The following is a 25,465-nucleotide window of genomic DNA, read 5'->3' as shown; positions in this document are numbered from 1 at the left end:
TATTTGGAGCCCACAAAGTTAGAAGAAGAGGAGATGAGATGTAGTAGGAAAATTTTCAATATTTTATAATCATGTTATGTCCCGTAATAGAGACCTAAGGCACATATATATAGAGTAGGATACTTTACTAAAAATAGTTCACTAATAAGACAATAAATAATGTGTCATTATAACATAGTTAAAACAAGTGTTAAACTAAATTGACACATGAAGAATATCGACTTGAAGATGAATCTGCTGATCAAGATTCCCTCAACGATTGCTACTTGATTAGTTTGATGACACGCTTAAGTTATATAACATCCATACAATGATATAAGCCAAAGAAATCCATCAAAATCATAAATGATAAAAATTATAATTAGATTCATGCCCAAACGATTGTTGAAGGATAGAATTTAAAACCTCAAAGCCAATAGCAGCTGTTCCTCAGGAATCCAAATATCATAGCAAGGAATTATGCATAAAAAATGATGTTGCTACTAAAGAAATAAAATAATATATTGCAGCACAAAAAATGACTTGAACTAATGATTTTTATGGTAAGGAGTGAAAAGGAAGAATATAAGGTATAAATCATAGCTACACATACACATGCACATAATGCATGATATGAATAAATGTAAAGTGCATATCACATACCATCAGTATTATCCAGCGGCTGTATCTTCTCTACATTGTCATGAGTTGGCTCTTTGAATGAAATCAATAGCCATATCAAATAAATCAGCCAAGAAAGAGCCATAACCCAACCAGGCAACGTGTTTTGATTAATAGTCAAGGAATAAATCTTGAAATTAGTCTGAAGCAAGCCAGCAATGGCAGGGCCACAAGCCATTCCAAGAGCACTGGCGCTAACAAATCCTGCAGAAGCTTGCATGCGAATCTTTAGAGGCACACAATCACTAATATATCGTCGATTGACAGCCCTAGCTGAACCCAACCTACAATGAAAATATGCTGAGAACATCTAACATGGATAAGTTTGCATGTTAAAACCAACAAATATTTAAAATAATAATAATTTAATACTAAAAATTTCACGATGATTCTAGTAGTTAATAAACTTATTATTCTTAGAAAATAGCTGCACATACGAGTAAAAAAAGTAAACAAATGTGTAGTGCAATGAAAGTAAGAAAAAATGGTGCAATTTTAATGAGTAAAATGAACGTTTCATATAAGGTAAATGAAGCAGAACAAACTTGGATTTTCAACCGTTTCTCCTCAAGCACTATCTCTCTAGATAGTTCAATCCGGCCCACACTATACACTCAACTACTGGTTCAATTGCAGCCACGCAAATCCATCCATTGCGCTTGCATGTGACATTTGCTTCCTCATGTAAATTAGCAGCTTTTTCTCACATTTTTCATGCCTATTTCTTGTCGCATGTGAACTCCTAGCCTCACGAACATCTCGTCCTCTATACAGCTTCATTGCCCCACTAAATCATGAAAACTTTATGATTCACCGTATTTTATAATCTAAATAACATCTCAGATACTAATCTCTCCCAAAAGCTGTCAAGGCCTCTCAATTACACCTCAATGACATTAAACCTTCCTCCACGACCAGTAACAACATGAAATTCAATATTAATAATTATCTTATGTGATCAAGACATTTTTGCTTTCTGGCTCTCATGAAATACTTCATTAGCTTGATGCCTCTCCATGTAATTCAAATATCATAATGTTTTCAAAGCAGCAAGCATCTAAGTATGTGGTCCTCACTTGATTGCCCAATGGTCTTGAACTCTATTGCCTCAACCGCCCTGTATTAAAATTTCATCAAAAAGAAGTGAAGTTTTCTTCGCTCCACATATTTTCAGGAAAGAAATATATCTCCCATCTATATTCTCTATCATAAGATTTTTCTCTCTTCAATAAAATTATGTGCAAATCCAAGAGTATTATAGCACATTAAGAGGATAATGGGACAAATTACTTTAGTTAAGTCCCTTCACCATCAGTCCCACTATCCAAAACAAACTGATACGCCGTGAAAGTAAAACCAACAAGAAAACAGTAGAAAACTGCAGGAATTTGAGGAATTATGGCTGCTTTTTATTAATAACTCAATAAAAAACAAAATACAGGCGATCTATAATTAGAAAGGTAGATCGGCTCTCCCAAACAACCTAGATGCCGCTAGGAAGCCCTCAAAGAAAAAAAAACTACATCGATCCTCAAATCAAAACATGCATGAAGAAGAATAAACCCTATAATTATCCCTAAATAAAATCTCATAATTCCCCCGAAAACAGCCTCTTACCTTAATTAATTTCCCTCTCTTACTTAATTTCAAAATTTAAAATTCTTTCCTTATTCCTTCTTATAGTGTATTTAATCAAAACCTTGATGGGCTCCACAAATTGCACCGAAACCCCTGCTGGTTCCTCCCCTGGGCATTTTGCCCGGTTCTTCTTGTCCGTCCCTTGCTGGACCGGCTAACTGAGCCGGTTGCCCCCTATAGTATCACAAGCATAATATATAATTTACTAATCTCCAAATTTATTTGTGAACTACATCTTTCTTTGTAAATATGCTTGCTGGACCGGCTAACTGAGCCGGTTGCCCCCTCCAGTATCACAAGCATAATAAATAATTTACTAATCTCCAAATTTATTTGTGAACTACATCTTTCTTCGTAAATATGCAGCCTCAATTGAACGTTGACTCTACCATCCCATAATATTGCAATTACTCTTTCGAGTTCTTCTTGTCATAGAACTCTCAGTTCCCAAACTCCTACTTCTGACTAATCAACCTTGGCCATTTGTTTAATTGGAGGGCGGACGAATCCCGGACAAGTCATTCGTTCTGGTGACAAATACAATTGTAGCTGTTACACCTTTTTAGCATGTTCTCATTGCAGTCACACCAATCATCATCCAAAACATTGCTAAGAGAAATTTGACTATCCATTTACTGCTCGACAAATATATAAAATTGATCTGACCCATCATATTCTTTTTTGGTACTTGGACCTTTGGATTGTCTACTCTCTCTCAAGAAGACTATGATCGACTATTTTAGCATTCTCAAACATCTTAGCATCACGTGATATCTCTTCCTGTGGATTTGTTGCAGCTATCTTTAATAGTACATCTTGTTGATGCTCCTATAGATTTCATTTTGACTTAATTGAGGAGAAATACGAGCATAATTCCTCTAATATAAATATAAGATGACACCACCCTCTTTATAAAGAAAAAATCTAAGGAAACAGAAAATATAATAAAATTTTCAAAAAACTTTAAATAAAATAACCTACAAATATTGAATATCTTTGCAGGGGCCCCGCCCACAATCCCTTGAGAGGAGTCTCATCACCCTTTTTCCACGCCCACAGCAAACTTACTATGAAGGTCGAATAGCAAATAAATTTGTGTAGTGTATTTCTTTCGTAGGGCAAAAATTGGTCTCCATAAATTAGTAGCCACTGCCCAAACCGCACATTAATATAACTTTAGGTTAAGGCTTCGTTTGGGACGGCTTTTTATGGTGTCTTAAAGTAGCTTTTTTAGTCCAAAAATTTTTAATTTTTGTATTAAAAAGCGACATCCCAAACGAAGCCTAAATCCATATACTCCAAAATAACCGCAAGTCTAGTTATTGCAGATTTGCAGTTGTAAATAGGCATTAAAGTAAAGGATGTGCCAGCTTCTAAGATTCTAGAATTATTTCTCAATTAATTATAAATTTCTAAATAGAAACCCCAAAATAAGCAATGTGCATCTTCATCCTAAAAACTGAATTAATAAAATCATAGCATAAAAGGAGAAGAAAATAAATAATAGGCACAATTGGCAAAACCAAATAAAAACTGATAATCTGAAATTTCAAGAAAGATTTAAATATAATAAGATTAAATCAGGATATTTTGCTTTACCATTAGACGCCAAAAACAGCAATGAAAGTTACACCTAGAAATTACAGTAAGAAAAATCCTAAAGATGCTGCATTCAGCCAGAAGATTTAAACAATTACATAGGTGTAACGAATACTTGTTATCTAGCATTTAAAAAATATTGAATGCATTAAGCATTACTTTAAAGGTTTATTTTACCACTAGAAATTAAAAATGGCATAGGATGTCAAATGCATAACTCAAAATGCAATGATTTTACATACTAATGAGTGATAGCACCTAATTCATAATTTTCAAATATTTAGATAATTTTTTCAATAATATTATTTCAACTAAAATTTTCTTTTACAGAAAACAGTGGAATGACAATCACAGTATACATTTCAATCCACAAAGGCAGAGGCAGAAATACAAATGCATGATGACAATCCAAATGAGAAAGAAACATCTCAAATGAGATAATTATCTCCAAGAACTTAAATTATGACAGTGACTTACCCACAGAATAGGCGACCGAGAAGAAGAATTGTTAAGGATGAGCCATCATAAGCCAACGCATACAAAACATTGCCAAAAAACAGTACAATACTGCTGAATATAAGAGGTTTGAAGTATGATCTATTTGACCACGCACTAAAATAAACTGAAGAAAATACTTGTGCAACAGCCATTGACCCAATTATGATTCCGCAAACAGTAGGAGCTGCTCCAAGGCTTAGTGAGTAATCATCTGCAGTAGGCACGATTATGTATGTATTGACCATATAAAGGAAAGTATTTGCTAAGTTTAAGAGGAGCGACATAAAGTGATAGTTTGCTTCAAGAGCTTCATCTTCCCCAGAGCTTGGTAATTCTTCTTGTATGATAAGAGCATGTTGTCCCAAAAATTTAAGGAAATTTGTTGAATGTGTTAGCTTATCTACGGATGCATTTATTAAATCAATAATAGGATCCTGCAAAAGTGAAAAAACACAACCTTTGAAGCATATAACCTACAAAACCAAATGAAAAAACCCAAAGAACAACATAATTCAAATAGCATGAGGATAGATTAGGAGAATAAACCTTTAAAGCATCCGATGGCTGATCATAGATGGATAGATAACTTCCCTGACGATATTGAAGATCAGCAAGATTACGAGAGAGGGCACCAACGATAGCCCCGAGCCCCTAATAGTTCTTAGCATAAGGAATAAATCAGTAAAAAAAGATTTACACATAAAAGGATAACAATTTGAGAGAGGGTAAATGTATATATCACAGAAATGAGGAGCTAACATCAACAATGAGAATAAGAATCATACCACGTGTTTGAAGACTTGTTGTAGTTGAGAATATGGATGATTTGCCCTTGAAGTCACATAATAATCTGTAAATCTATACCCAAATCGTTTATCAAACTTCTTCAAAATCTTGCGAATGCCCGTAGCATTTAGATCTACAAATTTAAGAAGTTTTACAAGATCAAGTCCCACTTCCTTGTATGCTTCGCAAAGTTCTGATATCTTAGAAAAGTCGGGCTGCTCTGAAAGATTAACACGTTCCTCCCCTAATTTTTCAATCCTACTAGCAAGAAGCCCTTGTTGTTCTAGCAAAAAGAGTACAATCTTTTCAATCTGAAAAAGGTCCCAGGGAAAAAAAAAACACATCAGAACATAATTGGGTCGAATCACACCAAGCTGATTTTTTTTCTCAAAGCTCGATCCCTGTAAAAAAGTTAGGTTACAGTCCTTTTGGACCAGCACTTGTGTTTCTCCTTGCATGAACTTTGACAATGGAACCACAGAATTCTAAACCAAGACCATTGATATTGAATAGAACTCCTACACTTTTTGAAGACATGTTTGGGAATCAAATTTATAATGAAAGTGATGGCTCAATGGTTGGAGAAGGTTGCCTCTTCAAGATCAAGCATTTACGTCACACACTTTGTGATTGACTGCTCACCATTAAAAACAAGAAGTTTATTGATGAGGAGATCGACAGACATTTTCAACAGGTCTATCGGCGTAGGAATCGTAGATCGACGGCTACGATTCACGGTCTTTATTTTTGATGCTTTTATATATTATGTTTGTTGCTAGTTCCATTTGTACCCTTTTATTTGAGTCTATTGGAGTTGTAGCCCAAGGGACATTTGTGTCTTTTTCTTTATTTTATTTCAGGCCTATATATTGAAGCCCCACCTATTGTAAGAGATAATGAATGATTAATGAAAAATTTCTTTTGTTTATTCTTCTTGTGTGAGCACTAAAGAGAATGGAGAGAAAGAGCTCAAGGTGAACAAACGCAATACCCACCAGTCATTGGAAGAGTCCGCGACTCGTGGTTTTAATTTATCTTCATCTTCTCCTCCGTTTCCTCCACCCCACCCACCGACTTCTCCTAGCTTCAACCGTCGGTCATCCTCCCCACTCAAATTCTCCCCAACTCCACCACCTCAAGCTCCAACCAACGGCCCAACCCCCTCTCCTCCTACTCGGCCCCAACCCCTTCCCACTTTCCCCTTGTCGCCGCCCCTCACATGGCTTCCCACCATTATGATGATTCCAAACATCATCATGGCTCCCTAGATTGAGTCAAGCAAGATATGAAGGTTTTCGATTATTTGAAATTCAAATTTAAATTTCAAAACTTTCCTAATCTGCAACGCTCCAAATAAGGAAAGTTCTAAATCTCACTCTGATTTAAAATTTAAATTAGAGAGGATCATTTATTCTATTTCCTATTTGGCAAACCTCCTTTGGAAACTACTTAAAATCCTCCCCATACTCCTCTCTTGATGCCGCCGGCCTACCCATTAATGGGCTAAAACCCATTGCTTCCTATTAAGGCTCCCTCCCACTTTAATTTGAATTCAAAATTCAAATTAAATCCCGCCAAATCTACTTAAAAATTTGAAATTAATTTCAGATCTTGATTAAATTTCCTGCTGACCCCACGTAGTGGGATAAAGGCTTGATGTTGTTGTTGTTGTTGATTAAATTTTCTCTCCCCTTTTCTAACCTAATCCAACCCCTCACCCAAAGCGCCCCTCCCCCTCCTCCCCACTTTGGCCGCCCCCTTTCCCTTGCATCCCCTCTCTTGGGAAACCCTAGTTTTCTTTTGAGACTTGAAGCCAAGAGAAGAAGGCATCCTCCTCTCCCAACCCATCATCATTGGTGCATGGCCGATCCTGAGGTCGATCACGGCCTCGCTTACAACGCCCTCGGGGAAATCGACATTCTTCGCTCCCCTTTCTACGAGCCCGACTGGGAGTACGACGAATCGGTGGAAGACTACGTCAATCGCATCCTCTACTGTTTATCGAAGACGATTGATCTTCAAAAACCCAAGACACCTTGGCTCATCATCGGTCACCTGCCCCCTCCTCCACCGCCGGCTACTTCTCCATCAACGAATGTCTTCAGCGCCATCTTCCTAGTGGTAACTCCTTCCTTATATGGTTCATCTTTCTCCGCTAAAGCCTAAGAGTGGAAGAGTGAGAAGATGCTCAAGGTGAACTTCTTGTTATTAAGTGTTGGGTTTTGTTATGAGCATGTAACATTTACTATTGTCTTTGAATTTTTTATTAAATTGTTTGGCTAATCTCAATAACACTTCTTTGCCTAAGCAAGTTAAAAATTTTGAATTCCGAAATCTATCTTTATTGCAAGCAATAATTCTATATTGGCACGTTTTGGTCAATTGATCGTTATAATTTCTCAAGTAACTCCTACACGTTTCACATCATTTATAGCCAAAGTAAACTCTATACAGATGATGAAGTGCACCTCATCTGTTCTACAATGTAAAGTAAGACCTTTCGGTAAAGTTTTACTCAATTTAATATGCATATGATATATAAAAATAAAAATAAAAGTTTTATCCCACTATCTGTTTTGCTCTTTAATACTGATTTTTTATTTTATCAATTAACAACATGGAAGTCCAGAACATCATAGAAAGTTAGTTAAAAGGAAAAAAATTTCTTCTCAAGTGAAAAATGGCCCAACTCCATATAACATGCATATCAATTAACATTCCTTTAGTACAGATTGTCCAACTCATATAAAATATGCAAAAAAGTTTTTTTATAGTAAACCCTAGGTCCAATAGAGTATAAGTACTAGGTTTCAAATAGCATATTAAAAAAAAAAGTTTCAAACAGCATATAATATTAAATATAATCATTTGACTATCATGCAATGCAATTTAAAATTTATATATTCTAGTTGACACATAGTTTACATTTTAACTCTTGGTTGTGTTCACCAAAATAACACGTCGCAATTCTATAACTCATATAATTAGAGATACAGTAAACTGCAGACCGAAAACTAAAGTCCATTGTCAAGCAATAAAGAAAGCAAGGTATATATGATAGCTTTGACAGTTCATGCCACAAGATGTGCAATAAATGGGTGTTTATATGCAAAATTTCAAAGTTCATTATCAATATGGAACCTTCAAAAGAACAGAAGGCCACACGGATGAATCTATTACATTTAATTAAGAGCCCAACAGACTAAATTACGCAGCAGCTGAGGGTTTAGCTACTTAGAACAGGATCTAGAAAATGATTTAGAGAATGGCTAGCATAACTCTTAAAAATATTTAGACCCCCTTCTATCATTTATAGATTTGGATCAAACCCAAACCAGACCTAAATTCATTCATGCAATCAGACAAGCTGATGTGAATCATGTAGGAGTTGCTTGCGAAAATTAAGACGGTAATTAAATAAAGCGTTATCACCACAAAGTTATCACTAATAAAGTAAAGGATTAAAAATTCTAAGTAGTCAATTTGCTTAGGCGAAGATGTGCTTTGAAGTTAACCAAACAATTCAAACAAAATCCAATGATAAAAGGGAATACTTAAATGCTCATAACAAAATCCTACGCTTAATAATGAGAACATTCACCTCGAGCGCCTTCTCACTTGTTCACTCTTGGCTTTAGCGGCGGAGACAGAACCATACAAGGACGGAGAGCACCACTATGAAGAAGGAGACGAAGGTCTTCGTTACCGGAGAGGTAGCCGCCGGTGGAGGTGTTGGTGGATGGCGGCCGATGATTGTCCAATCGTAGTCCTGGAATTGATCGTCTATGACGTCCACGAGAGTGGGAAGGATACGATTCAAATAGTCTTCAACGGTGTCGTCGGAGCCAAACCCGACGTCGAAGAACGGTGAGCGGGTGATGTGGATGTCGCCGTAGATGTCGAACACCAACCGCTATCAATCTCGGGAACCGCCATTCATGGTGGGATTGAATAGGGAAGAAGAAATAGAGAGGTGGGAGAGCTTGCCGTGAGCTAGGGAGAGGGAAAGGTGGTGGAATCGTGGCCTAGGAGGAGGGAGGAGGGATGCCGTTGGTTTGGGGTGGGAAGGAGAAGGGGCGGGTAGGCTATGGGTTGGGATTTGGAGGGAGATTTTGTTATAAGAAAATCTGAATTTGAATTTCATATTTTCTTTGATAGAGGGAGAGATTAATTGCAATTAGAATCTCCCTAAATTAGGCTAGAGAGAGGGGCGGCTGCTAGGGGGGAATTAATTGGCTACTTAATGGAGGCTTAGGTGGCAAGTGGAGAGAGAAAAGGCTGAGAAGGGGGGCCGGTCAAGCAAGGAGGGAAAGGGAAAATTGTGATTAATTAGTGGGGCCAAGGAAATTAAATCAAATCTGATTTTAAATTTCAGATTTAATTTAATTTGGGAAAGTTTCCAAATGAGGGGAGGGAAGAAAGGGAATTGAATTTGAATTTCAAAATAGATTTGGGGCCTCAATTAAATCTCTTTCCTATTTGTGGTGAGGTAATTTAGGAAAGAGTTAATGAGGGATTTGAATTTTGAAATTCAAAATTCAAACAAGGAGGGCCGGCGGGATGGCTCATGGGGAGGAGAGGACTACAACAATGACTCAACATCCATAAGGGCAAAATAGTAAACTGAAAAATCTGAAATTAAAAGATACATGGAAAAACATCAGAAATATAAGCTCCTAATCATAGCCGTCGATCTACGATTCCTTCGCCGGTAGACCTGCCTAAAATGTCTGTCGATGACATCATCACAAGCATATCAATGCACAACAAACTCTATCACCTATGATCTTTAATCATTGCCTTAAGTGTTTCATACCACCATACAGATGATATATAAACAGAAAACAAAACAAATCCATTAATATGTGGTCTTAGCTCCTCAAAATGACAATTAACAGAACAAAGCAAACAAATATCGCATGGACTATGCCTTAGCATCCTTATGGTACCTTTCCAATGCCCAAAATCTTTCTCTTGCCGGTTGTTTAAGCATAAATAAAATATGCAACTATGTACATGAATGCGTATTTAAAATAGATAAATACAATGTGCTGGTTGCATTAGTGTTTGTACGCGCATCTGTAAGCAAAACTTCTTCAGCCATTGAAAAGAAAGAATTATTTCATTCTATATGACTTTAACTATAATTTTTCTTTAAAAGATCACATACCTGGTCATCTAGCATCCTTGAAAAATCTTTAAGAACTTGGCGACGATCCTTTCCTCCATTCTGAGTTTGTTCAGCATATTGCCTTACTTTCTTTTTCATTAGCTTGTAGTTAATGTAGCATCTGCAAACATTAATTCAACAGACTGATAAATAAACATAACATTTAAACATTAGAAGATGAGTAATAATTCATATAACAAAAACTAGTCTTTTACTCGATGTTTATTGTCAGTAAATTATGTTGTCATGATTTGTTCAAATAGCATGCTATGATCTAGAATGAGGTAGATAATACCCTAACTCGTGCACTTCAACTCATGGAAAATGATATGGGTTGTCCGCAAACACATCCAATCATTTTTACACTAATATGACTAACTTATAACATTTATGACGCATTGAGGCCTTCATGAAATTTACAGTTTGATCCTTAAGCAGATTTAATTATGTTCATCATCATTAACATGAGAATTTACAGCTGACTGGTATTATGTGCCAAAAAGAAGATATCCAGCTAAGAACATTATATTTCTAACTTTGCTAATGATGTGCTAAACAGCATCACATAAAAAGACAATAAAATCCATCCATAGCATAATTAAGAAATTAGATTAAATAAAAAAGGCCAGTTCTTTATTCATCATCATCATTAGTCTTATCCCAACTACTTAGTGTTGTCGTTATGAATTATCATTCTCCTTTCAATTGCGTTGAGTGCTCCTTGAAGTGTTAATTATATGTTGCATATATATTTGCACAACCTCTAGCCACGTTTCCTTTGGCCCAATTTTCTTTTCTAATCCTTTTACATTATGTTTTTCTACTCATCTTATTGGTGCATCTTCTATTCTCTTATAAATAACCAAACTACCAAGTCTATTTCTCATTATCTTAGCTTCAATAGATGTTACTCCCAATATCCCATAATGTAATCATTTCCCAATCAAAACTCCCTAATTTTACCACGCATCTACCTTACATTCTCGCTGATATAAAATTAAAATTGGTTATCATTGTCTTTTTTATTGTCAATATATCACTTATATAACTCATACTATTGTTGACCTCCTTTTATACTCCATGATCAACTTGATCGAACACGAAGAAAGCAAAAGACATGATATAAAGTGATCCACCTCAAAACCCATCGCCCATAAAAATAATATACAACAGTCATTTGTTTCGCAAAACAAATAGTGCTAATGCATATGGAGCATTGAGATTGCCAAGCCCCATGATCAACTCAATCGAACCCGACTAAAATGACATATCACAAACGTGAAGTTGCACAAATTTGGTCTTGTTACCCTAACTACAATCAAAATTAGTCAAACATTGCCTATTTCGCAAAAGGGTATGTCGACTCATATTGAAATCATCCAAAAAGGACACTCAAATATCTAGGTCATCGCCATGAGAAAAAACACAGAAAAATTACTCATGCACAAAGCGACGAGCACAAAATCAAGATATGTAAATAACGAGAGTTTACAAGCGAATCTTATACACATATCTTTCAAATTTAATAATAATATTTTTAATAATTATTATTTAAATATATAATTATTATATAAATGTTATAAAATGACATATCACAAATGTGAAGTTACACAAATTTGGTCATGATATCCTAACTACAATCAAAATTAGTCAAACATTGCCTATTTTGCAAAAGGGTATGTCGACTCAGTACTAAAATCATCCAAAAAGGACACTCAAATATCTAGGTCCTCGCCACGAGAAAAAACACATAAAAGTACTCATGCACAAGGCGACGATCACAAAATCAAGATATGTAAATAACGAGAGTTTACAAGTGAATCTTATACACATATCTTTCAAAGTTAATAATAATATTTTTAATAATTATTATTTAATAATAATTAGTTAAATATATAACTGTTATATAAATTAAAAAATAAATAAATCCTATCCAATATTATCTCCATCGAACCCAAATCACTTGTACACGTCTTGCCCTCTAGATTCCCCTTGCTTCTCCTCTTCCGCTCTTTCTCGCAAATCTCCCTCAAACTGTAACCTTTCTCCCCTCCCTCTCCTAACACTCTCACATCTTCTTCCGCTCCTACCCAAAGCACTCAACAATAAAGAGGCAAGAAAGTCATGACAGAGTACCCACTTGGAAACCACTAAAGGACTAGCTACATGTAGATAGGGCTAAACGAACCGAGCCGAGCTGAGCTTTGGTCTGTTCGAGTTCAAACTCGTTTGTCAAAATTGAGTTGAAGCTCGCTAGAAGCTCGTCGAGTTTCTTGGACACGTGTTCGAGCTCGAGCTCGTGTAAAAAATCAAGGTTCATGCTCGGTTCATGATTAGTTCGAGCTCGTTTAATTACTAGTCGTCGAGCGGCTCGTTAATCAACCAACCGAGATGCTCGCTAAGCATTCCGCCCAGACAACCGGCCCCGCTAGCTACCCGCTTTTCATCACGGCATGAGAAATTGTTTTTATATAGCATAACTATTCAACTCCAAGCAGTGTGGGACAAAAGGGCCTATAGTTTATTTAAAATTTTTGACGCCACGGAGGAGAAAGAGAGAGAGAGGGGTTGGCGGGAGTCAAAAAACTGAAATATATTAGAGAGAGATAGCATGCAATTGAGGCAGGAGAATATTTTATATAGAGAGAGAAAGAGTGGGAGTTTAATAAATTTTTTATAAATTGAGGCGGGTCCTGCGGGACTTTAATAAAAATTTTAGTAGAATATTTAATAAAATATTTCTAATTAGTTAGAATAGTAAAAATAAAAGTTAAAAATATATCTAATGAAAATAGTTAAAGTTAAAAATATTAAATTAGTAAAAATAAATTATTAAATTAGTAGATTTAATAGTATTTATTTTTAAAAATTCTAATAGAGCTTCTTAGTCAAGCTCTAATCGAACGTCTAAGCGAGCTTGTTCACAAGCTTCTAAGCGAGATTGTTCGTAAACATAAATGAACTGAACGACACGATGTTCAAGCTCGTTCATTTAGTTATCGAGTATTTATCAAGAGTATTCAAACTCGTTTGTTTACCTTATCGATTGAACATGAACAAGCAATTATCGAGCTGAGACACGAGCAGTTTGTCGAACACTCGATTCATTTGCAGCCCTACATGTAGAGAAGAAAATGAGTTTGTGAAGCCTGTGATTCTAAATTTTAACCAACCTTACTCTTGGTTTATTAACCCAAAGGCTTGAGCTTTTCCATCTCCACTTCATGTCCCCTCCATATCACAAATCTCTTCACTTCCTCTCATTCTCTCTCTCAAAAAAAAATTTGAAAAAAAAAGAAAAAGTATAAAAGATAGTTTTGCTTACTTGACCCTGCAAATTCCTTGTCCCCTCGCCACATTCATCACCACCCCATGCACGGAGATAAAAAATGCAAACTCTAAAAAAATTATAAACCTCCACTGCAGTGTATTTGGTGCAATGAATGGAACATGTGCTAAACCCTGTGCGCAGAGTTCTTAACACAAAAGTGAAAGTATTATATGTTGTAAAATTTCTCATGCAAATAGTCCATGCATACTTTTCTGGGTGCTGTGGGTTTTGAAGATTCCGACTACTATGTCTTCGGACACCGACCATATAGGTCTTTTTTAGGCATCAGGGACAAACCCAGACTCCTTGTAGATATATGGGGGAGAGGCCAAGAGGATGCTAAAATTTCTAGTGAATCGTGTTTGTAAAGAATTCAAACTGAAAAATTAAAATAACCATCTGCACTACAATGCAACAAAGAACAAAAATAAAATTATGAAAGTTGCAAAAAAAAGAACAAAATAAATGCTCAAAATGTCACATATGTTGCTTCAGTTGAACTCAAAAGAACTAGAAAAAGACACAATAGCACGTTTATGAGTATGAACAATACCTCTTACTAACTACTTAGAATTTTTAGAACCATAAATTGCACTCTCATGTGAAAATGAAGAAGCGAAAGCATCTACTCATAGGCTAAGAAAGAATTATTGTGGGGGTCTATTTAAACTAAATAAAGACTAAAAGCAACCAACGCAATGTAAATACAGAATAAGATTCTAAATCATAGCACTCGCCACTGAATCAATAATAAATACCTACAAGCAGACAGGACGTGATACTCAAAAATTCAAAATGAACCATGCATGCACTCCACTGATAAAATATTCATGCATACGCCTACATTTGGAGAATTCAAATTCTTGGATGTGCTTTATGAGGCAATCTTCAATTCAAATGCAATGCCTCAGGTTTTGCAACTACTTAGAAAAAGCTGCATGTTCTCTAAACTGCACCAAATATTTGAAATTGAATTCACTTGCATGTGCTCAGATAATTTTGTTAATATTCAAATATAAAGATTAGAATGCTGCGTGTGTTAAAATGAAATAAATTCAAACTTTCCCCACTTCGAGTAGTATGCAAATATTTTTAAAGACTTGCCATCATTCCACAAAAATTCAAATATATATTTAAAGGTCAAACTCAAACGTAGATCTCAACTGGGGGGAATTATAATTTTGAAAATTCCCCTATGTTTAAAAGTGAATTATTTTAGCTCAAAATTCAAATAAAAATATCAAACTCTAAATTAAATAAAAAATAAAAAATTCAAGTAAAATTGACCACCCTAAACTTAAAGCAAATATTCATCAATCCACTATAATAGTTTTCTACAAGTGATAAATTTAAGATTAATCTCAGTTCACAAATAGTCAATATCATATCAAATTTATAATTTTTATTACTCTTAAAATATCTCAAACTAGTAAAGATGTGGCACGTGTCATAAAATTGAGTGATTTTGTTGTCAAATGGCACCACTAAATACGATTATGATCGGAGTGCACTAAGTGATTTTACTACAAAATGGAATCATTAAATTATGATCACAGGCTGAGCCCGCAAGTTCCCCAATAGCATCAAACCTCATAAGTAGTGAATTATAGAGTACACTTAACAGGGCATAACGCATTATCTTAGCTAAAGTTAAATTAAATTATCTTCTTAGCAAATAACTACCCTGAGTCTACAAGATCTCGTTAAATGACTTAATCCATGCCTGCCGACAATGATCATTCATTTAAGTTGGGTCAACTAACTCCTCCAACTAAGTAAACTAGGGTCCATGGAAACTCAAGACGACGTAGTCATAAGATTTTGATTCGACTCATCATCATTCACACTTCCATCATCTTCAAACTAACAATAGTAAATGTTCTCAATCCTAAACAAAAATCTACAACTACTATAAGCTATGTACTTAATACCTAAAGACTAGCCTTAATCAAAAAAATTTCTCTCATCATCAAGTGGGATAATTAACAATAAGGCTTATGCCTATGGGAAACCGAGAACCACTATTTAAAATTGCGCAATAATAGGTGCGCCTTAGCACAATTGAAGAAAAAAATGCCTCAAGGTGTAGGCCTCAAATCAAACCTCCAACTTTTAGCTCTATTGACCAATTAAAAAATTAAAACATAAGGAATTAAAATTAGTAAAGCATTATATATATATATATATATATTTGTGTGTGTATTTGTGAAATAAGTTTTATAGTTCTCAGAAAAAAATCTACCTCTTCAAAATTGTTTTCATTGTATATTTATTTTATTATATTTAGCTTAAAATTATCTTTATTTAATAATAAAATTAATTTTAACATTCAATAATTAATATGTTTTTGTGTTTAAATATAATAATCATAGTCATCATTTTCATACGCATTCATGCATTTAATATACAATATTTAATAATTAAAAGTTCTCCATTTTTAATATAAAATATATGCTTTAATAGAAAAATTGAAGTATTATTTTTAGCTCTAAATAGTTTATATAGACTTCATGCACCCCATAAATGAACAAAAATAGATGTATATTTAAATTAAATATTTCTATGTAACATTAAACTTTAATTTACTGTTAATGAAAATAACTAAATTTAAATACAAATTCAGCATTTAAACGCCCAGATTTTTATGCATAATAACATTGCGATTTTTTTGAAGATTTCAGTGATTCACTAAATATTGAAATATAATTTTGATATAAGATGAAGCATAGATATCAATGCATGTTGTATTCATTTTCATGCATGTAATAGATTACAATACTTAGCATTGCATTTGCATAATTTACTTTCATTCACATAAAGTCATATCATTGCATTCACATAGTTTTTCTGCAATTGTGAAAATGTAAACTGTGTTTTATTAATACTAATTCCCTATGTTTGTTTATGTTGAATCATGCCTTTAATCTATTTTAGTTTGGGCTAATTCACATATTGGATGATCTCTTTATTGTGCACCTACAGCCACACAAATAACGTAAGCAGAGCTATCATATTATTATGTTGTGTTGCGGACATCTATTTTGCAAGAAAACCTAGGGAATTTACACTTTCTTTTCTACTTGTTTTTACTGCTTTAGAATGCATTTAGTGCGTTAAATTGACTACTTTTAATGCTCTGTGATACATTGAAATGACCTGGGTTTCTTATGAAGACGAGTAGAGTTCTAGGCTTGCACATAACTCACTCAAAGGTTAGGCCTAAAACAAAAAATAACACTTAATCTATAGTTTTATTAAAAACAATGATTGAGCATATAGGCTCATCATGAGAACATAAAAAGGTGCCATAGACAAATAACTCATTAGCTTCTAGCTTTGTTGACACCCCTATCATATCAAGATATTGTAAGTCTACATATGATACACTTTATGATAGATAATCTAGACAAACTTCAGACACAAGCCTCTTCTCCATCTAGCTTGCTCCATGATGTGTTTACATCCTCTTCAATTAGAAATGAGTGACCCTTCATTTTCACATGTGACTAAGTTCATTAGTTGGCATTCCTAACTCAAGCAGAATGTAAGTTTAGCATTTGGGTCTTCTTCTTGATTACACGCGACCAAGTTGGAAGTCTCACTTTTGAAATTTTTTTCTAGCATATTGAGGAGATATTCAAGCTTTTTTGATCTCACATGATCAAGCTATAAGTCTCATTCTTCTCTTACTTTCACATCTCATTTACCACATTAAGAAGATATTCAAGACCTTTATAATATTTTTTATATCTTCTTTATGACATTGAGAAGACATCTAGACTTTCTTGATCACAAACAACCAAGTTGTAAGTCTCACTTTGGGCATCTTGTCTATCATATGGAAGAGACATCTAGGTCCTTGGATCCCATAAAAACAAGCTCAAAGTCGCATCCCTTCTTTGCAATTCTTTTATCACATTAGGAAGATATTCAAATATTCATCCCACTGTCCACATTTTCTCAGCCATGTTGAGAAGATATTCAAGCCTCTTAAACATATGTGATCAAGCTATAAATCTCACTATTTGAGTCTCTATCACATTGAGGAGATATCTACATCTTCCACATCCACCTAACTTGTCTATCATATTTAGAAGATGTTCAAAATTCCATCACATAGTCCATATCTTCTCTATCATACTAAGGAGATGTTTAGGATATTTGATCATATGCAATGAAGTTATAACTTCCATCTTGGGTGTCATCTCCACCATACAAAAAAGTTACCCTTCATTTCTTATCCCTCAACCTTAGAGCCTAGGTAGCATTACCAGTCATAACATATACCACCCCACCGTATTATAAGTCTAGTTTGAGTTTCTCCTTCACATGATAGTGAAGTGTAAATAATGTCTGTCAGCCTAAAGACTAGGTTCATACTCTTAGTCTATGATGTACCCTTGAATAAAATAGCACATACTTGCTAACAAGGAAACTCATGTCATGGCATGACTAAGTAGACTAAGTGCACTGACAAACCCAAGACAATGGAAGCATGAGATCTTGACAAGGTCATTATCCCACTCGATAGGTTAGTCCCCACTCTCATACATTCACTCATCCCTTTATCCTCAGTAGGTGTTGCACTGCTACCACATGGCATGGTACATCCAATCTTGAGCATCTCCCTATAGTCGATTTGGATCTAAGTCCCCCATTAGCATCTGTTTTGATGCCTTTGAGCCTTTAATTTGAGAAAACTAGACTGGCATCAATCCTACCCTATTTGAACACAAGCATTGACTTCTTAATCGAAGGTATTCTTAAACAAACCCGGGAAAAAAATTAATCTTAGGGGCTTGCTCTTTTAAGAAACCTTGACCACCTTAACTAAAATATACCTTATTTGGAGCTACATTCCTTATATAAGAAATCGCTAGAATATATACACTTAATTTGACTACCACTGATCCCAATGGGCCTACATAATGCATTAACTAGCTACAATCAATCCCCTATTGCAGCACTACAGGAATCTTTCGAAGCTCACAATATTCATGACTAATTGAAAATGATAAAAAATTAATATTACATAATCCTATTGTTACCCATTTAAAATATTTAGGTATTCCTATTTCATTAATCCATGTCCTCACACTCCTTCCCTTAGCCATAGCCAATTTAATACCTTCTCACAATGGAAATTTCTCCTCCAGACAATCTTTTAATTTTTTATCCCTCATTTCCCAGAAGTTTGATTCTACCCACCAAACAACCTATACCATACTCCTTTCTTAACAAAAGGTAAAAGATTGTCTTTTCCGCGCCATCAAAACAAGAATGAACGGCATGGCTTTAACTATAAAAAGTTAATGCCTTTATAACCCTTTCTTTCTGGTCTTCATATCCATTCCTCAACTAAACTAAGAGATCTTTTAACAATGGGATCAATGACGGAGCCAGATGTTTTTTATTAATAATTGCACATAAATTAATTTTCTTATTTTGACGGAGCAAATTAAATTTTTACTTTTAAAATATAAAAAATTGGGGTTTATTAATACATATCTATTAAATATAAAGATATATTTAAATTTAGGGGCCCCCTTAAATCCGTAATTGGATGAGATGCTTTCAATTCTTTTAACTCATTAGCCATCTTCATGGCTACCATATTTCCACAGTTTCAACTATAATGGCATTAAATATCATCTCTTTGAAGGTACATCATGTTCCTTGTATGCAACCAATCATCACTGCCCTTAGAACTCATTTCAATCCAAAACTGCTTCAAAATACTAAACAATATTTCATTATACATAATTTTAGAACTTTTTGTAATTGATCAAAATTTCAAAATAAAAGAATATAAATTTCATCAATCAAAGAATATGACATCTAATACAAAATTCCACTTTAGAAAACTAAAATAATAAGCAACATAGAAAAAGTGCATCTTTTAGCTTATTTCCAATTTGGAGAATAAATGTTGTTTGATTAGTTAACCAAAGAAAGCCAAACTAACAGAAAGTGTACCTTTTCCACTCTGGAATTTGATCTTTCATCAACTTCTTGCCAAAGTTGACCATCTTGAAGAATATGCAAGCCTCTATCATGATGAAAGCAACACTAGCGATTAGAGTGAGGCAATAGCCATGCATATGAGCTCAAATATAGCCAATTCAAATAGTTATCTATATCCTACAACCTAACATATTATAACAAGTATGAAGATCCCACATGATTCGCACCTTGTTGGAAAATACAAAATAGAGAAAAGGCTAATTACTATGACTTCAGGTAATGCAAGTTAAAATCATATCAAGTAAATCATGTACCAGGAATCAGAATCTTGAAAAAACACCAAGTTGCAGCCTGAAATCAAACCTTTAAAAATAGGCTAGTGAGGATCTTCTGATGACAAATTAATACTTGAACTAAATGGACCAAACTTGGCAGTACTAGTAGGAAAGGGATATTCTGTTGAAAAAGTCATCCTATATTGCTAAACCCTAACAAAACTAACACCAGGCTTATTAAACAACATAGGATTCATTGCAAAATGAAAATATTTGCATAATGCCATCAACACAGCTCCATTAAAGAAAAACGACAAGATCATTCGATTGACAGGTGATTCTGTAGGGGTTGGTTTTCTTGTATGAAGTCTCCATTCTAAAAACATGCATTCCTTTTGTCAATTATCAAACGAACAATAGATGGAAAAGTAAAGAGGAGAAAAACCTGAATCTTATTGCTCTGATCAAACAGTACAGAAGGTACATATTTATAGGTACTAAACTATGCAACTTACAAGTCACAAAATTAAGGAATTAATTAGCCTAGAAATTTTTTTTTCTTATTTCGAAATGGGTAATCAAATAAGGCAGAATGAAAATTGATGGATTTCTAAGCTGGACAACCATCCATAATTGATTTAATTAGAGCATATAGATCGCTAATAGGAATCCGGCATGGGCCACGTTAGAGCTTTCATTCCAGAATTTTCATACTCTCCCTCAAGTTAAGAATATATGGTAATCATTCCTAGCTTGAAAGTAAAGTAATCGAATTGAGATTGATCAAGGGCTTTGGTCAAAATATATGTTATATTAAGTTTTGTAGAAGTGAACTGTATCAATTTTTCTCTTATAAAATATCTATCAATCTCAACATGCTTGGTTCTATCAGGATGGACTAGATATCTTACAATGCGAATTGTAACTTGGCTATCACATACTATTACCATTGGTTCTTTATTGTGGATGTTTAGGTCTTTCAACAACAAATCTAGCCACATTCATTAATAAATCCCATGAGTCATGATCCTAAATTTTGCTTCAGAGGTACTTTTAACAACCACTATCTCCTTTTTACTCCATTAGGTGATAAAATTTTTCAAGCAAATGAGCAGTAGTTAAAGTGAATTTTCTATCAGTTATGAACCCAATTCAGTGAGCAACAATAAAGATTTTTATACTCCTATATGTTCCATTTTTTAAGAAATTGTCTTTTTTCCAGGAGGCCTTTTTAGGTGTCTTAATATTTAGTAGATTCCATCAAGGTGTTCCTTAATAGGACTATTCATTAATCGACTAATCACACCGACAAAATTATAAATGTGACAGATTATGGGAGAGAGAATTTTTCCAATCAGACATTTGTATCTTTATTTGTCAACTTATAGAGTGTCACAATTTGATCATATTTTGTTGATAGGATGCACAAGGGTAGTAGCGGGTTTGTGTCCCATCATCCCAATCTCTTTTAAGTGATTCAATCTATTTTATTCGAGACAAATATAACATTTTTAATCATGTGATGTTCATACCAAAAAAATATTTTAGGGATCTCTAATCTTAATTTGGAATTCATAGGTCAAGATCCCTGTCTCCTAAATTCTCTCATTATTGTCAGTTGGAATAATATTATCAATGTAAACAATCAAAATAGTGATTTGGCGAGGGAGTGATTTCTTTACAAATAAAGTCTTATCAAGCTACCCTTAAGATTATACAATTTTTTTAATTATAATAGTGAATTCCCCAAATCAAACTCATAGAGATTATTTTAGGTCATATAAGAAATTCTTAAGTTTACAGACATTTCTTTTTCTTATAAGTGATCTTGAATCCAAGAGGAATATTCACATATATACTTTTTCTTAAAAAAATCCATTTAAAAAAGTATTATTTTCATCTAGTTGGTGATGCAGTTAATCAAGATTCATAATTAGAGAGAATGATGTGGATAAAGCTAATCTTAGCAGCTGGTGTTAAGTTTTTTTTATAATCAATGTCATAAGTTTAAGTAAACCCTATTGTAGACAGCCTAATTTTATACCTTTCAATACTCCCATCAATCTTATATTTTGTATAAAATTCATTTGCATCCGATATATTTCTTTTATTTTGGTAAGATCAAGAATTACCATGAGCCATTCTTTTAAGTGCTTTCATTTCTTCATTAAAAGCATCTATCCATTCAGGAATTTCTAATAATTCCTGAATAATGTTGAGGAAGTTCACAGTGGAAAGATTAGTTGTAACAACATGAAGTTGAGAAGATAATTGTAAGTGTATTCATTGATCAAATGTTTAAACAAGGTTTTGTCATCCTAATACCTTCCTATAAGCAATTGTGATATCAAGATTATAACAAGTGTTACCTCGTGAAGGATGTATTTAAAATAGAATGAAATCTATAATACTATGGATGTAACCTTTTTTCAAAATTAGATATTTTTTCTCAAAACTCACACTGAGGAATATAATTCCAAGACTCTTTATGAATATTAGTTTTTATCCATCCAATAAAGATTTTGTCTCTCCTTGACCATTCTAAAGCTTAGAACCCTGACCACATTGAAAATTCTCATGCAACCAACTTGATATGAAGGGCATGGTTTATATTGGTTATCAAGAAATTTTAACAAACATTGGTGAACCAAGCATTACTTTGTAGCAAAACCAGCCGTTTGAACCAAGCTCCAATAGTATGGGATGTGTTTTAATGAGAACTTGGCATAGAGTTTTGAATTTGATAATCTTTAACAACATTCAATTAATAAGGTATGCAGCCATTAGGCCAGCAACGCCCCAATATTGATTTGGAACATTGCTAATAATCATGATGGATCTAGCAACTTTCAGAAGATGTTTATTTTATCTTTCACCAATAAAATTATATTGAGAAGTGTATATACAAAAGCTTTGGTGTACAACCCCTTGTTGAAATAGATATTCTCTACACGTTGTTAGTCTTCATAACTTGAATTTAGGTTTCAAATTAAGATTGTATATTGCGATGGAATTTCATAACAATGTACTAAGTGTTAGATTTGTCTTTCATTGAGAAGATGCAAGTAGGTCTACTGTGGTCGTCTATAAAAATATGAACCACTTAGCCCTAGAGATATTGGTCAAATGAAAGGGTCCCCAAATGTCACTATTAATGATAGAGAATAATTGAAACGCTTTATATGGCTAGTATAGGTATTCATAGTGTATTTTGATAGTTGACAAGTTTTACACAAAAATAACTCATAACTCTGAATTTTTATTATTAAGAGAACATGGGAATAAGTTTCTTAAATATACGTAGCTTAGGTAACCAAGAAGGAAGCAGCATAACATGATTTCAATCTCTTTAAGACAGGTTACATACTAACCATATTTTATTTGAAACATAATACTTTCTTCAACATCAGGAAGCTAGAGCACAACATTCATCTGAGCATTGCAAATTATCCTCCCCAAGACAACATCTTAGAATTCACAATGAGTGGAGAAAAATTTAGTAAAACATGTAAGAATCGGTCCGGCCGGTTCAATTGAACCAGTTAGCCCTGCTTAATAAGCCGCACGAACACAAACCGAATGAACATGCGAGCAGGCGAAGCAAACCGGACTGAACATGTCCGTCAGCTCTCCTGGACAGGTCGGATCGTGTTATCGAGTGAACGGAAACATGCGGGAGTGAAAAGTAAGACTCTTTACAAGAGATATCTTCATTTTGCTCACTCCAATGAAAGCAAAATGCGTGAAAAGCTCTGTGCCAAGAGGAAGAATAAGGAGAAGTAAGGTAGGTTTTCAAATTTGTTCATTTTGTACAAAATTCTTACATAATTAAAACATAAGAAATGAATTTATGATTCAAATGAGTGCAGAGGAAGAAAAATGGAAAGAAAGAACAAGAATTTAAGTTGGGAATTCACTTTTTCTACAGCCAAAGCATATATTAGGGGTGTCAATATTGGACCCGACTCGAACATGACCTGAAAATTTTGGATTTAGGTTGACCCGAACTCGAAACGGGTCGAGTTCGGGTTCAACAAGTCGACTCGTTTCAAAAATTGGGTTGGGTTCGAGTTGCCCGTCGACCTTAAATTGACCCATGTTTTATCCGAAAACCCGTTTTTGATCCGGCAACTTGAGATTGACCTGTTTTTTACCTGAAAAGCGGATATTGACCCGTTTTTGGACCCGAAAACTAGCAATTTTTTGTTGGCATCGGGCCATTCAGGTCGGGTCAGGTTGACCCGGACCCTAAGCGGGTCAGGTTCGGGTCCGGAAAACCGACTCGTTTGCAAAAATGGGTCGGGTTCGGGTTGACAAATAGTGCCGGATTAGTTTCAGAATCGACCCGAACCCGACCTGTGACCCAAAATTGACACCCCTAGCAAATGTAAGTAAACTTTTGAGTTCCTAGTTTATTTTCTGTCCAAATTTAGAGAACATAAATATTGAAATTTATTTTGATGGAAAGCAACAATATCTAATTTTTAATAGGAAGAAAATTCATGCGTGAAAAAATCTTGTGCGTGAAAACTTCATTTCAACAAGAAAGGAGAGAAGATTTGATTTATTGAGATAATTAATATTACATTATATTATCAATAGATGTTGTAATCATATTGGCAAATAAGAAGTATGTCATGCTTGATGGTTATATAGATGATTATTGACACTTTGAAGTTGTTATTAATGACACCAAATCAAATTAATGTTATCACAATATTTACTTTATAAAACTAATTTGCAATGCTTAATGCAATTCAAAATGATTTGGAACAGTGGAGAATTGGATTAATCTAGTGCATGAAGGTGAAATGCTGAAGCCAATAAATGATCTCAAAAGGGATTTGAGGTAAGATTACATTTAGGAAACATTTATGTGAATTAATGAAATTTTAAGATAATAATAATTTATGTAATTGAGTGCGTAACTTTAGATTGCATTAAGGAAGGCTATTGCAAGGATCAACTATTTGAAAGGGATTGAAACATGAGACTAATTAAAGTGGGTAATTACAGTTGTTTATGGCAATTACATTATTTTATTTTTATTTCATTTATAAATGTAATATCTTATATATTTGGTTATTTATTTATTACATGCAAGATGATGTCAATTTAAAATATATATGTGATTATGAAAATTAGAAATTAAAATTATTATGTAGTATAAATGTTTATGTATATGTGAAAGGTGCATATATCAATTTAAAATACATGCAAAAGTGTATATATTATTTAAAATACTTGTAAAGATTATATTTAAAGAATGATGAAATGAATGAACTAATAATATGTCAATGAATGCATAAATGAAAGAGAAAAAATCATGCATGCAAATTACAGGAGTTCACTCCCTTATGATAATGACTGCGGAAGCAACGTACCTGCGCACATTAGATGAAAAATGAAAAGGAAATTTAAATGGTTGTACCTTCATTGTGCAAATTTTAGACGGTGCTCATGTACTAAATGAAACAGAAAAAAATAACTAAAAATTTAAAAAAGGATAGATTTTAATTGGAAAAGAAATATATATATATATAT

The 25,465-nt window shown here is 34.0% G+C and overlaps 1 protein-coding gene across 1 annotated transcript in view; it reads right to left on the bottom strand.

Annotated features, from left to right (window-relative positions):
• LOC110105121 (SPX domain-containing membrane protein Os06g0129400) overlaps positions 1–25,465 on the bottom strand; it is a 43,446-nt gene that overhangs the window by 10,854 nt on the left and 7,127 nt on the right. Inside the window, exons 3-8 of the mRNA XM_020834493.2 lie at positions 19,659–19,731; positions 10,352–10,472; positions 5,181–5,492; positions 4,942–5,046; positions 4,375–4,829; positions 643–944 (exon numbers count right to left, since the gene is read on the bottom strand). Coding sequence (XP_020690152.1) covers positions 643–944; positions 4,375–4,829; positions 4,942–5,046; positions 5,181–5,492; positions 10,352–10,472; positions 19,659–19,711 — 1,348 coding nt within the window. The 5' untranslated portion in view covers positions 19,712–19,731. The remainder of the gene's footprint in view (positions 1–642; positions 945–4,374; positions 4,830–4,941; positions 5,047–5,180; positions 5,493–10,351; positions 10,473–19,658; positions 19,732–25,465) is intronic.

Source organism: Dendrobium catenatum, unplaced genomic scaffold, assembly GCF_001605985.2.
Source record: "Dendrobium catenatum unplaced genomic scaffold, ASM160598v2 fragScaff_scaffold_292, whole genome shotgun sequence".
Lineage (NCBI taxonomy): Eukaryota > Viridiplantae > Streptophyta > Magnoliopsida > Asparagales > Orchidaceae > Dendrobium > Dendrobium catenatum.
Note: the sequence above shows the minus strand (reverse complement) of the source record. Positions and strands in the feature narration are given on the sequence as shown.